We start from the raw sequence: 13,448 nt of genomic DNA, 5'->3' as shown, positions 1-13,448 counted from the left end.
AAGACTAGCTGGCACCATGTATTATCCATCGGATTGGCTCAGATGCTTCACACATGCTCTGCTCATAAAGGAAACCCAATTACAGCAGGTCCTCAGGGGTTAAACGCCCTGGGCTCGGGGTCTTTCTTCTTAATCAAGACGTTTCTGCAGGCTACTTGTTAATTCTTTATGTGATGGGTGTACAGCAAGGGGATGTAAGCACATTCAACTTGCAGATAAAATGGCTGCATTGTGTCACTGAACACCTTAAATGTATCTTTGCACCAGGATGGGAGTCTTGAGAAGTGTTTACCCTTAATATTAAGCTAGAATGGAGCCCTACTCCTATCAAATTTTAATGAGAATATCTTCAGAAGCTCTAGTGAGAAAGGCCTACAGGGAGGAGCGTAAAATTGTGTGTACAAAGAGATTCAAAACAGCTGCCGGTTCTGTCCTCCGATAAAACTTCTCCATGTTTATTTAAGTGCTCTGCTTATGTCTGCTTCATTGGGTTCATGTATTCCAAGTCGTTACTCATCATGTCTAATGAGGTGGAGATAATTAGAGTTTAGCTGTTGAACGTCTTCCCTTGCTGTGCAACACAGACCGCTGTTTTATCCAGATTAACACTGCACAACTAATATATAATAGAATAATAGAATGTAAATGAATGATAATATGTTTTAATTTGTGATAATGTGATCATATCTTTATATTATTTTATACATTTTATTATAAATTTTAATGTACAATAAAACATTTCATCATAATTATCTATGTATATTATTAATTATATAGGATATATATAGGATATATTGTTGCTTTTAATGATAAATAGGTTGTGACAACATATATTTTTACATTGCTTTAACTTAACTCTTTTTATAAGTTATACAAGATTCAAATCATTTTTAAGTCATTTTAATGTAATTTAAGTTGAAATTACTGAAACATCCAAGTTGATTGTACTTTCAAATTTAAAGGGATAGTTCACTTTGAAATTAAATTTTGGTATGTTTTAGCTTACCTCAGGGGCTTCCAAGATGTAGGTGTCTTTTTTTCCGCAGTAGTTTCAATTTTGATATTTTTAGGTCAAACCGTTCTTGTCTGTCAGTCATATAATGCAGGTCTATGGTCACTGTCTCAAAGAGCATGCACAGAGTCCAAATTAAAACAATTCCCCATCATCCAAATGAAACAATTCCCTATCGTAAGTACACATTGATTGCCTAAGACACGAAACGAGCGGTTTGTGTGAGAAAACGAACAGTATTTATATCGTTTTTACCTCTTATACGCAGCCACGTCCAAGTGATCTGATCTGACGTGTACGCAGACTGGTGCATAGATATATACACTAGATGTCGCCTTGTCTACGGCAGTTCATTGGAACGAATGTCTTTAAGGCGACATCTAGTGTATATATCTATGCACCAGTCTGCGCACACGTCACACACCAGGATGCGCGCGCGCCCTCAGATCACTTGGACGTGGCTGTGTATAAGAGGTAAAAACGATATAAATACTGTTCGTTTTCTCACACAAACCACTCGTTTCGTGTCTTAGGCCATCAATGTGTACTTATGATGGGAATTGTTTAATTTGGACGACGGGGAATTGTTTTAATTTGGACTCTGTGCATGCTCTTTGAGACAGTGACCATAGACCTGCATTATATGACTGACAGACAAGAACGGTTTGACCTAAAAATATCAAAATTGAAACTACTGCGGAAACAAAGACACCTACATCTTGGATGCCCTTGAGGTAAGCTAAAACATATCAAAAATTAATTTCAAAGTGAACTATCCCTTTAAGGCAGCAACTTTTTTTTTTTTGACAGTAATAAAGTTTACTTTCTAAATGCTCTTTCCAGATCCTATTGTTTCGTCATGTTATTCCGAAACTTTGAGTCTCATTGAATATCCGTTTCATTCTGAAATATGTCACCGTCACCAATAAATGGGTTGCGAACAGTAATTCACTTCGACTTTAAAGATAAGACTTTCCTCTGAATCTCTGCTTTTGTTTGGGAAACTCTGAGGATCTGCTGTCTGTATTCTCATTAAGAAAAGGTTTGCTTTTGAACTTCCTGTTCAAAAAAAAAAAGAAAGAAAAAGAAAAAGACTTTGTTTGAGAATGGGACCAGGCTTTCATGCACACAACGCACTTCGACTCCCTCGTTTGCACCGAGGCCCTTTTACAGTGCCGAGCTCCCCAGCGAGACCCAGCAGTGGGTGTGAATCTGTTCATTAGTGTGAGGATGGAGGGGGAGGATGAAGGGAAGGGGGTGGGAACGAGAGCAGGGCAGATGAAGGAGATAGCTGGGATGGGAACAGCCAAGATGTTCAGGGACTAAGTGGATTGATGACTTACCGTTTGAAGAATCGTCCCTGATGTAATTGACTTGAGGATACCACTGTGGACCCATAACTGTATACCGTCCTCATGGGATTATAGATTGTATATACTGTTATATATATATCATGCTGATCCCTTTCTTCATTCCAGGTGGCTCATATAGTTATGAAAATATTTGAGCATTAGAATGCTCAGGGAAGATGACGTAAAACTAGAGCAGTCTTCTGTCTGTGCCATCTTTACATCTTTGCTCGCTTTCATTACTTTCGCTTTTATTCTCGTGCACCGACTCGTTCGCTAAACTGAACAGCCAATCAGAGTTCTCTCTCTCACTGGTGGTGCTGATGCCAACGGTTACTTTTGTTAGATTCGATTCAATTCGATTCATGCTCAGTTGGCCAAGATACCCCTGATGATGTCCAACTTGTGCCGGTCGACTCTCAACATGTCAGGGCCTATAGAGACAGGAACTAAACAGAGCGTTACTGACAGACTGGGAAGAGAGGTGCTGCAATAATGTAAAATCAGGTGGCTTTTTTGCATTCAAGCATGAAAACCTATTCTAGTAGACCCAAAAACAAAATCAAGACTTTGAATAGGTCCCCTCTAAAAGAAACTGCGCCCTTGGTTTTTGCTAGAACTCACCAATGCACACATATGGAAGCGTATGAGGAATCCCAAATGCTGAGGATGGAGCAAATGAGATGGGAGACTATGTACTGTGCCGTCGACTTGTGACATTCCGTGACAAATTAGTGGCAGGGCTGCAGGACAGCGGGAACCCTGGGGGTTTACCCGTGAATACACAGTCAATCAATACTTGCGACTGCTTTCTGACAGCACAAATGCCAGCCGTTCCTCTGAGAGAGATGAGTGCACTGTGTGCTTGTGCTCAAGGAAGAAAATGAATAAATGTCATCAGCACTGCCTACATCTATGTATTATTCAGTATTGTTTGTGTTATTTTCGCCATTCTCTGTTTTTAATGGAGAAGGTATTCTGTGTTAGGGGAGTGAAATCTTGACAAAAGTGAAGCAATCTTAGAGGCGAGACGTTGATAACTCTTGCATGGATTATGTTTCATATCAGACCTTTTTCTGCTGAAATGTTCCTCAGAATAAAAAGGAAAGTTCAGTCAAAAAAGAATGTTCTGTCGTACATATTAGAATATGTTCATATTCGAATGTTCACAATGTTAAGCCTGCTCTGATGCATTCTAATGTGCAATATTTGACTTTGCACGACAGTGAATGACATTTAAGTGAAAGTGAAGACAATTATAATGTTACAAAAGATTTCTATTTCAAATAAATGCTGTTCTATTTAACTTTCTATTTATCAAAGAATCCTGAAATAAATGTATCACAGTTTCCATTTAAAAAAAGCAGCACAACTGTTTTTCAACTTTTCAACATTGATTATAATAAGAAATGTTTCTTGGGCAGCAAATCAGCATATTAGAATGATTTGTGAAGTATCACGTGACACTGAAGACTGGAGTGATGATCCTTAGTTTGCCATCACAGGAATAAATTACATTTTAAAATATATTTCAATAGAAGAAATGGTATTTAAAATTTTAATAATATTCACGATATTACTTTTATTGTAATTTTGAGAAACACAGTCTTGGTGAGCATAGGAGGAAAAATCTTTACAGACCCCACATTTTTGAGTGCTAGTGTATTTTTCTCTCAGAAGTTATCCTTTTTTCATGTTATTTTTGTAACTTCACAGCCCCTGGTCTCCGTTTACTAGCAGCATGAACATTCTGCTAAACTGCTGTTTTTGTGTTCGATATGAAGTCAAACAGCTTTAGATCAACTTAAGGGGAATAATGTCATAGCTGTCATTTTTGGGGGGTGAACTATCCCTTTAAATATTTCTCAGCCCATGCGATACTACAAGCAACACATGCGAGCCTAATTCACAAGGTCCTTTAGGCTGTTTCTCATATTCTATGCTCTTTCACAAAGACTCTCAAGGCTACATAAAAAAATGTCTCTCTCACACATACCCACAAACCCATAGTATTCTTCAGCTTTCGTTTAACCCCACTACCTGTATTTCAGACATTTAAAATTGGCATTGAAATACAACACAATGTAATTCCTCCCCATCTAATGAGATGGGTGAGGTGAAGTACAATCTAGCCTAGCGTTAAAGTCACAAAAATCATTTCTAACCCATTCTGCTTGAAGTTGTCATTGAACTGACTGGGTCTGTGTGATGCTCTTCATATCTTTCTGTGAGAGTGTAATCCAAGGACAAGGACTGGAAGTTGAATAGATACTGAAGAGAATAATTATCAACAGCTGTTGGATACGCTCCTTTCAAGGCGACCATGGCAAAAGCTCTATTTGTCTTACTTACTTTGTGTTTGGTGTGAGGACAAACATCAAATATGAAGATTTGCATTCATTTAGGAATTTGAAAAGGTTGTGGAGATAGCATAATACAGTCTAGCAAAACATACCGTTTGAATATGCACTTAATGGCAGTTTTTGTTTCTTTGTTTCTTTGTTTGTTCAAATACATTTTTATTAATCCTTTGATGGCAAAGCTGGATTTTTCAGCTTTATTACTCCAGTCTTCAGTGTCACATGATCCTTCAGAAATCATTCTAATATGCTGATTTGATGCTCAAAAAAACATTTCTTCGAATTGTCAGTGTTAAAAACAACAGAGAAGTGACACTGTGCTTTTTTTTTCATATATTTCTTGGGTTTCCTCATGCATGTCTCCACCTTGTCACCTAAGACATCGACGAATGCCTCGATGGGTTTGTGGAGTGTGACAGTCGAGCCACTTGCGTCAACCTACCTGGCTGGTACCACTGCGAGTGTCGTGACGGATACCATGACAACGGAATGTTCTCAGCCAATGGAGAGTCATGTGAAGGTAACTTATTTCTAATGAAACAGTGCTTCTTTTGAATGGAAGTCAATAGAGAAACATGCATTTCCCCTTCAGCATGGTTGTAATTACGACATCTCAGGGGCTAACTGGGCTGTGCTAACCAGCTAAGCCTTGACCCCTTGGATTTAACCAGTGACTTATATTGTGTCTGTTTCTTGTCGGTAGACATTGATGAATGTGAGACGGGGAGGCACAGCTGTGCCAACGACACCGTGTGCTTTAACGTGGACGGAGGTTACGACTGCCGCTGTCCGCACGGTAGGAACTGCACGGGAGACTGCGCCCACGACGGGAAGGTGAAACACAACGGGCAGATCTGGGTGCTGGAGGACGACAGGTGCTCGGTCTGCTCTTGTCAGGTGAGCCAAAGGGACTGATGGGAGCTGTAGTCAAAGGAAAACTGAGAAATGAGTTTTTTACTCAGTCTGTCTTTCTCTCCTGTTTTAGTCGGGGTTGGTGATGTGCAGGCGGATGGTGTGTGATTGTGAGAATCCCACGGTGGATGTGTTGTGCTGTCCTGAATGCGATCCTCGCCTGAGTTCTCAGTGTTTGCATCAGAACGGTCTGCTAGCATACAGTAATGGAGAAACCTGGGTGGAAAACTGCCAGCAGTGCCAGTGTATGGTGAGTGACAGCATGTGAAACTCCAGTATTTATAAACTATATATGATATGGTCAATGTCAGAAAGAACTATTGCTGAAGAACATTAGAAAAGGTTCTTTCAAAACCAATTTAGAAATATCTCAGCATTTAGAGATGTACAGTGTCCAAATACAGGCCATTAGTGAAAATGCTTGAATTGCGCATTCTTTTCTAATTGAAAACGTAAAAAAAATACAGTATAAATTATGGAATCTGATAATAAAACCTGATGGTTCATACAGCTTGATCTGAGAATGTTCCAAAGAGCATCTTGTGTATTTTAGTAGCAGCTATGAAATTTGTTAACGTGGTAAATGTCATATATATTTTATAATAAAATTATTATAAATATGTATTATTTAAACATAAATATTTATTCAATATTGAAAATAATATATTTAAACATTCCTAAATCTTTTGTATCATACTTTGCGTGTTCTACATTTTTTACATTTAAATAATTTTTTTTTTTTACATTTTCTCAGACTTTTGGATAGTATTATATTAATTGCACTTTACTTACGTTTAATTATGTTATTATTTAATACGAATAATAATTAGTTGCAGTAGTAGTAGAACATTTGTAATGTTTTTGGAAACCGTTTAGAAAATATTTTTGGAAGATTTTTACCATCAATAAAATAAAAGCACTATGGTCAGCCACATTTTTATATCAAAAGTTGTTTAGTATTCAGCCAGATGGATGAAAACTGTGAACTTTGCATATGAGGAGATTAGCCAATCATAACAGAGATAATAGTCTTCAAATACAGTGGTGAACGCAGTCTAAGTGTCAGAGTGAGGGTTGGAAAATGATCACATAAAAGTGAATAGAAACCTTTCTTCAAGAAACCTTGACTAGCGTTATAATGACTTGAGGGATTGAATATGATGCAAATGTGTGAAATGTTGTCTTTAGAAAACACTATGCATTCACAAATGCACAATGCACAGAATAAACTCCTCTGTCATGCTGTTCTTTGTGGATTAGATTCAGATCTATAACACAGAGAAACTGCTGTTCACAGTGGAACTCTCTGCAATATCTCAGTCAGGAAGTCTTGCGCCAAACCTTGAACAATGCAGTTTTCAGCCCCTCTGGTGTTTGTCCTTCCTGCAATTTTTTCTTTCTTTATGCAAAACTTTTTGCACTCTGAAAAGAATTGAATTATAAAGTCCGGCTCCATCTTTCCCTCTAGTGAAAATCCTTAATAGTATTTGCTGAACTGACAATGGGCTCAAACAGGGCTCCTAAACTTGTCAGAGGTTTTCGTGACATGCCAGGCTCCCAGCTCACTTTTTCTCTGTCGGAGAAGGTTTTTTGGTACTCAGAGAATGAAGCTTTTTCCACAGGGTTTAGGACTGCTAAACTTGTAGGTCTGTAATGATTTATGTTAAAGACTTCTGGACAGTAGTGGACAGCGTCACTAATGCTAAAGCCATGCAGGCTCTGGATTAATTGCTCAATAACTGACTTTCAATTGAAAACCCTTTTTAATCCTACACAAGCATAATCTGTGTCCATTAAACCAGCTTTGAGAGAGGAACATGACAAACAGAGACAGTTTTGCATGGCCGTATTGAAATTTCATTAGCTTTCAGTACAGCTGGTTTTTGTTTGTCTCTTTTATGTTGTTCTTACACAGTTATCACATTCTCTTTCAGTCAGCGTTTTCTTTTAGTCATTTCAACCCCCTTTACACTTCGAATCCTGGTTCTCATCAGTTTTTTTTTCTTGTTCCCTGTGAAGTAAAAGGAACGCATAACTTGAAAGAGAGGAAGAGACACAGAAAAAGAGAGAAGGAGGCAGGAAGAATACTTTGTATTTTAAGGATACAGAAGTGCGAGGAGTGAAAGAACAAAGAATGTTTCCGGAACGGAAAACTCCAGGAGGGGAGAGAGAGAGAGAGAGAGAGACATTCAGAGAAATATCTGCATTCCTCTTGTATTCAAGGTCTATGTTAGCTGCTCGGTCTGATTCAGGATGTAATCTGAAAATGAACCTGTATGACTTTTTATCTTCTCTGAAATACAAAACGAGAATGATTAATGTACAGATAAACTTTAAAATACATATAAAATAAGTATTAAAAAATAATATCAATTAATCAAAACCAAAAAAGTATCATCTGAATAGTCTACATGACTTAAATTGAAAATTTAAGTCATTATTTACTGACCATTTATTATTTACTCACCAGACATTGAGTAACTGAGTTGAACATAAGAACTGGATAAATTAGCTGAACCCCCTACTGGTTCAGCTAATGCTCATGTACGTTGTAGAATTAAAAAGCAGGTGATGCCTCTATCAAAAAAAAGTGAGTGTTTGACCGGAGTGACTTTCACACACTTTAATATTTGGCATTCCAAGTACTCCATCACTTTGGTCCTTTGTGGATTTTTTCCCACAGGTGCAAGGACAAAGCATTGATATATCTTGACACATCACCTGCAGTCTAACTCTAACAGATGTTAAACAAGGTTTTAAAGAATACAGAATGCAGATAGCCGTGTGTGTGTGACTATATTAAACCAGCACTGACCTAGGAATGTCGTATCGATCCTTCATTACACGCTCCTCTCTGGATCAGTGAGCACAACATAGTATTTGTGATTTGCAGAATGGTAAAGCGGAAGTGTGTAATTTATATGCCACTAGCGTCACTGAACGGAATTGCAAAAATATTGATTCTTTTCAGTGTGGGAATGAAATATGTCTCCGTCTGTGTGTTTCTCAGGGGGGTGAAGTGGACTGCTGGCCGATATCATGCACACCGGTGTCTGACTGCGAGTTTACAGTGGTTCCTGAGGGCGAGTGCTGTCCGCGTTGCGTCACAGACCCCTGCCTGGCCGATACCGTTCGGAATGACATCACCAAGACCTGCGTGGATGAATACGGAATCACTCGCTTCAGCGGCTCCGCTTGGACCAAACACGGCACGGAGTGTTCCCTCTGCCAGTGCAAGGTACTTGACACTTACATAACCACCCACAGACACACATTCACCAAGGTCAAGCACTTTATTGAGTGTTTTAATATTAAGACATAAAACCCTGTGGGTGTCGCTATGTTTAAAGTTACTATTAAATCAAAATGGACAATTCTTGTTTTTTTATGATTTATCCATGCACATCATTATTATTATTTTTAATACATGTACCCTCGTGATCTTTAATCAAAATAACGCTCCCTTCCTCTTGTAACAACATCTCTTCTCTGATGATGTGTTGACTGGTGTGAGGGCGGGACATCATGTCACTCACATTATATCACAGCAATAGCAAACCAAACCATCTTTATTTTAAGGTGACTTAGGTACATTGTACTTACTCAAATAAAATTAACGTATTACTACAGAGTAACAGTTAGGATTAGGGTTTGGTTTAGGGTTAATTATGCATCATTTTCTGTAAGTAACATGTACTGTAGTATTGTGTTACTAGGTTACCTTAGAATAAAGTGTTACCAAATCAAGTCCCACACTAAAAATTTTCTTGTTCGAGAAGAATAAGAACAACATATCCATTTGACTTGTATATATGTCACAATAGGGAAGAAAAGGCTATCGCAACGTCTGTTTTATGCCGACTTTAAGCTGGATCCATTCATATAAAATGAACACAGCTTCCACAGGCCCTCTAAGTGTTTCATGGACATCTGGCTAATTTACTTTTAAACATTTGAATACCAATTCAGTCAAAGGCAAATGCTTTTGGTTGTGTGCCCAGTCAAAGCTTTGATTATATTGGTTTGGTGCATTTAAATATTTTTAAAACACTTACAGTGAGATCCAAATTTCTCGGACCACATTGAAAAATCTGAGATTTGGAATCAAATTTAAATCTGGAATCTAATTTAAGACTGGAAATAAACAAAACAAAATTTAAACCACAGACACTTAATGATGTAAAGAACGTCTCAGGTTACGCATGTAACCATGGTTCCCTGAGAGGGACCTGAGCTGACACAATGGGGACGCGTCCTGCAGGACCCTGTGTCTGAGGCACGTGTACCAACTAGCCAATCATGGCCGATGCACCGATGAAAAAAGGTTCACTGCACCCCCAAACCCTCCTTAAAGTCTCCTCTAAAACAGAATTGTTGTACCCCAGTACCCTCCTCAAAGATGGCAGAAAGGAACTAGAAGAAGAAAAGAATGAAAAACGGGACAAAGGCTCAAATAGCAGAATCCCACTTAAGCGTTCTCCTCTTTTCCTGACGTATTTAAAGCCTTTTGATCTGAGTGCGGCTTACTCCTATTATGGCGCCTCTGCTCACCCCTCCTCGGAGCCACACTCGCCTTCCGCTCTTCTCTCCAGGAGCTCGTTCCTGGCGAGGGCTCAGACGGTCTAGGAGGAGCCTGCACCTGGTGAGAAATAAATTTCCCAAAGGTCCTGCCTGGCAAACTTGCAATTTTGACATAATATGCAAAGGTCCGCCAATCTGACCAGTCGCCACATACGCTTTGCCAACCAGTGTTGGGTATAGTTACTTTGGAAAGTAGTTCATTAGGTTACAACGTTACCATCAATTAAAAGTAATCAGTTATGTTACAGCGTTATCTATTCATAAAAGTAACGCGTTAGAGTACTCATGCGTTACCAAAAATTAAAAGCCGTTTGCAGCGGCTCACACATGCTGCAGCTTAATTGACAGACACAGCCCCCGGCCCCTTTAAATGCACCTAGAAGTCGTGACTCCTGACAATGAAAAACGTCAGTCATCCGACTAAATTAACACTGCAGGATAACAATAACAGGAAAGACAGTCAGCAATAGGCTATTCCACATGGCGTTTTATTTATTTATTATCACAGAACATATTAATCAAAATCCGCACCTACCCAGCCCGGGTAGCCTAGGCTACTGTATATGAGCACCATACAAGATAACTCCTGATTTTTTCCTTTAACTCTAATACAGTTATCAAAGTGCATCAAGTGTGCTTACTTGTAAACACAAACTGAGGTAAACAGGCTTGCAGATTTAAATCCATTTAGAAATGAACAACCAGTCAACGATCTAACAGAAATTAACAGCTGCTTGTCAAACAAAAATGATTACAAACCGAATTAAATAATCCAAACGCTGTCCTCTCTGCCATCTTGCCGGGAGTTCGAAAAAAAAAAAAACCCACACACACACACAGGGTCAGGCGCAGGGCACAGACGTATCACAGCCATTGACTTTACGATCACAGCGCTTCGGCTCCGCTGATACATCCGCAGGTGGCACAGTAGACCTAGGCCTACTGTCTGACAAAAAGCAGGCTGCAGTCGGGATTTTCCTTTCCTTAAAATAACGGATTACTTTTTTTTTTAAATAACGAAGTTACTGATTACTTAACGTACGAAACTAACGCGTTAAGTTACACATTTCACGAAAAAAGGTAATTAGAGTACTCTAACGCGTTACTTTGTAACACGTTACCCACAACACTGTTGCCAACCAACCTCGAATGTCATCTGACATGGCTTAGAGGGCAAAACGGGAGCCTTCAATGAAGAGGATGTCCCTGGAGAAAGGTAATTCGCTAAATTCCTCTCCACCTGAGGCGTCCTCCCATAACCCCACTCACTCAGAGCAGAGTATAGATGTTCCCACGAACCTGACACCTCAGCGTGAAATGGAAGGCTCACCGGAGCAGTGCACTTATGACTTTGCAGATATCGCTCATAGGAGGCTGCCTGCGATCTCACGCTTCAAGCCGGACCATTCCAAGCCCAGTCTGGCTGTAGCACGAGTCATAAGCTCCATTAGCTCATCGTATTCGCCATTTTGCTGCATGGAGCTGGAAACAGATATTTTACAAATATATGACTCTACTGACTCCACGCTTTCTATATTGTCAGAATCATAAGCGAGCAATGAGTCCTCATGTTCCACGGAAGAAGCCGCCGAGTGGGCTTCCGCTTCAGGCATGAGGACAGCAGAGCTAGGGGGAGAAGTGAGGGGAACTTGCACACTCCTCAAGCAGTTCGGTCTGAGATCCCCACGGCTGGCAGCTGTGCAGAGCTCGAGCCTCGAGGCTCAGCGGCTTGACACTCTTCACACATGAAGAGCTCCAGCCGAGAGCGGAGGGCTGAACGTGCATGCTCCACTTTTAGACAGAAAACACACATATCATGACCCGGTGTTATGAAACGCAGGCATGGATGGACACAGCGTTTAAACTGTTTGCTTGCCATATTGCCTTCTCTTTCACGCACTGCAATCTTCACACAGCACACAGACAAGTGGCTTCCTTAAGACATTGAAAATTATGACTTGTTTTCGGGTGCCATTTTTATATGCTGGGGAGCACCTTGCGACATCATCACTGCTCCACCACTGATTGGCTAGTTGGTACACGTGCCTCAGACACCGGGTCCTGCGGGACACGTCCCCATTGCATCAACTGACGCAGCATCTCGTTCCCCTCGAAAGGGAAACATATTTATGTACAGTGCTATGCATAAGTTTAGACACCCATGCTAAAGTTGACTAAAAAGAGGAATAAAAAATCATCTTTTGGAAATTGAACTTAATGCCTTATTTTAAAAAAATAGGAAAAATCCAACCTTTAAGGACACCAATTTTCTTTGTGAATGAATAATGTATCGTAAATAAATAAATGTTCTTCCTTAAAATACAGGGTGCATAAGTCTGGACACCCCTATGTTAAATTCCCATAGAGGCAGGCAGATTTTTATTTTTAAAGGCCAGTTACTTCATGGATCCAGGATACTATGCATCCTGATAAAGTTCCCTTGGCCTTTGGAATTAAAATAGCCCCACATCATCACATAGCCTTCACCATACCTAGAGATTGGCATGGAGTACTTTCCATAAGATCATCTCTCAATGCAAATCAAACCAGCTATTAGGCTAACTGAAATAAAACCTAACCCTTTTTTTCACTAATCTGATTTGTGACACCAATCTTTTTTCTTTCTTTTTTTTTACAGACAGTCAGATGTTTTTCAATTTAAGATCAATATGCTCTTTGGATCATCTTTTAAACAAACTTATGAAGTTTATGGAGCAAAAAATCGCCTAGCCCAAATACAAAGAAATTCTGAATTTATGTTCATTTTTCAGTTCAACTTTTCACTTAAATGATGCTGAAAATATATATTTTTTCATCATGAAATATATATTAGAATGAAAATATATTTATAAATTAATAACTTAATTTATTATTAGAAGTAAAAAAATTATAATTAAATATAATAATTAAAATAGATGTACTTTCAACTAGTGGTCTCAGGCATTTGTACTCCTCTCTAAATGATGGGATAAGTCATTTAAAGATAGATGGCTAAGAAACATGGACAATCCAGCTGAGCACACAGAAAACGGTCCCAGGTACGGTGAGATTTGCCTCGCCGAGGAGCGAACAGAGATGAATGCGGGAATAAAGAACTGTGCTCATGGACAGGAGAGAATTCATCTACTTATAAAAGCACCTTATATGACTGGCCAAGGTCATCAGCATCGTTTGAGCTGAAAGATGAATTGTGAGAGAGTGAGAGGCTGTACTGATGCTTAGACGATGCTTTAC

At 39.3% G+C, this 13,448-nt stretch overlaps 1 protein-coding gene across 1 annotated transcript in view; it reads left to right on the top strand.

Moving 5' to 3' along the window:
- Window positions 1–13,448, top strand: part of nell2b (neural EGFL like 2b) — a 42,756-nt gene that overhangs the window by 28,454 nt on the left and 854 nt on the right. The window contains exons 16-19 of the mRNA XM_084406356.1: window positions 5,101–5,241; window positions 5,425–5,618; window positions 5,707–5,883; window positions 8,644–8,871. Coding sequence (XP_084262482.1) covers window positions 5,101–5,241; window positions 5,425–5,618; window positions 5,707–5,883; window positions 8,644–8,871 — 740 coding nt within the window. The remainder of the gene's footprint in view (window positions 1–5,100; window positions 5,242–5,424; window positions 5,619–5,706; window positions 5,884–8,643; window positions 8,872–13,448) is intronic.

Source organism: Rutilus rutilus (genome assembly GCF_951802725.1).
Source record: "Rutilus rutilus genome assembly, chromosome: 4".
Classification (NCBI taxonomy): domain Eukaryota; kingdom Metazoa; phylum Chordata; class Actinopteri; order Cypriniformes; family Leuciscidae; genus Rutilus; species Rutilus rutilus.
The sequence above is the reverse complement of the archived record's forward strand: the minus strand, read 5'-3'. Positions and strand labels throughout refer to the sequence as shown.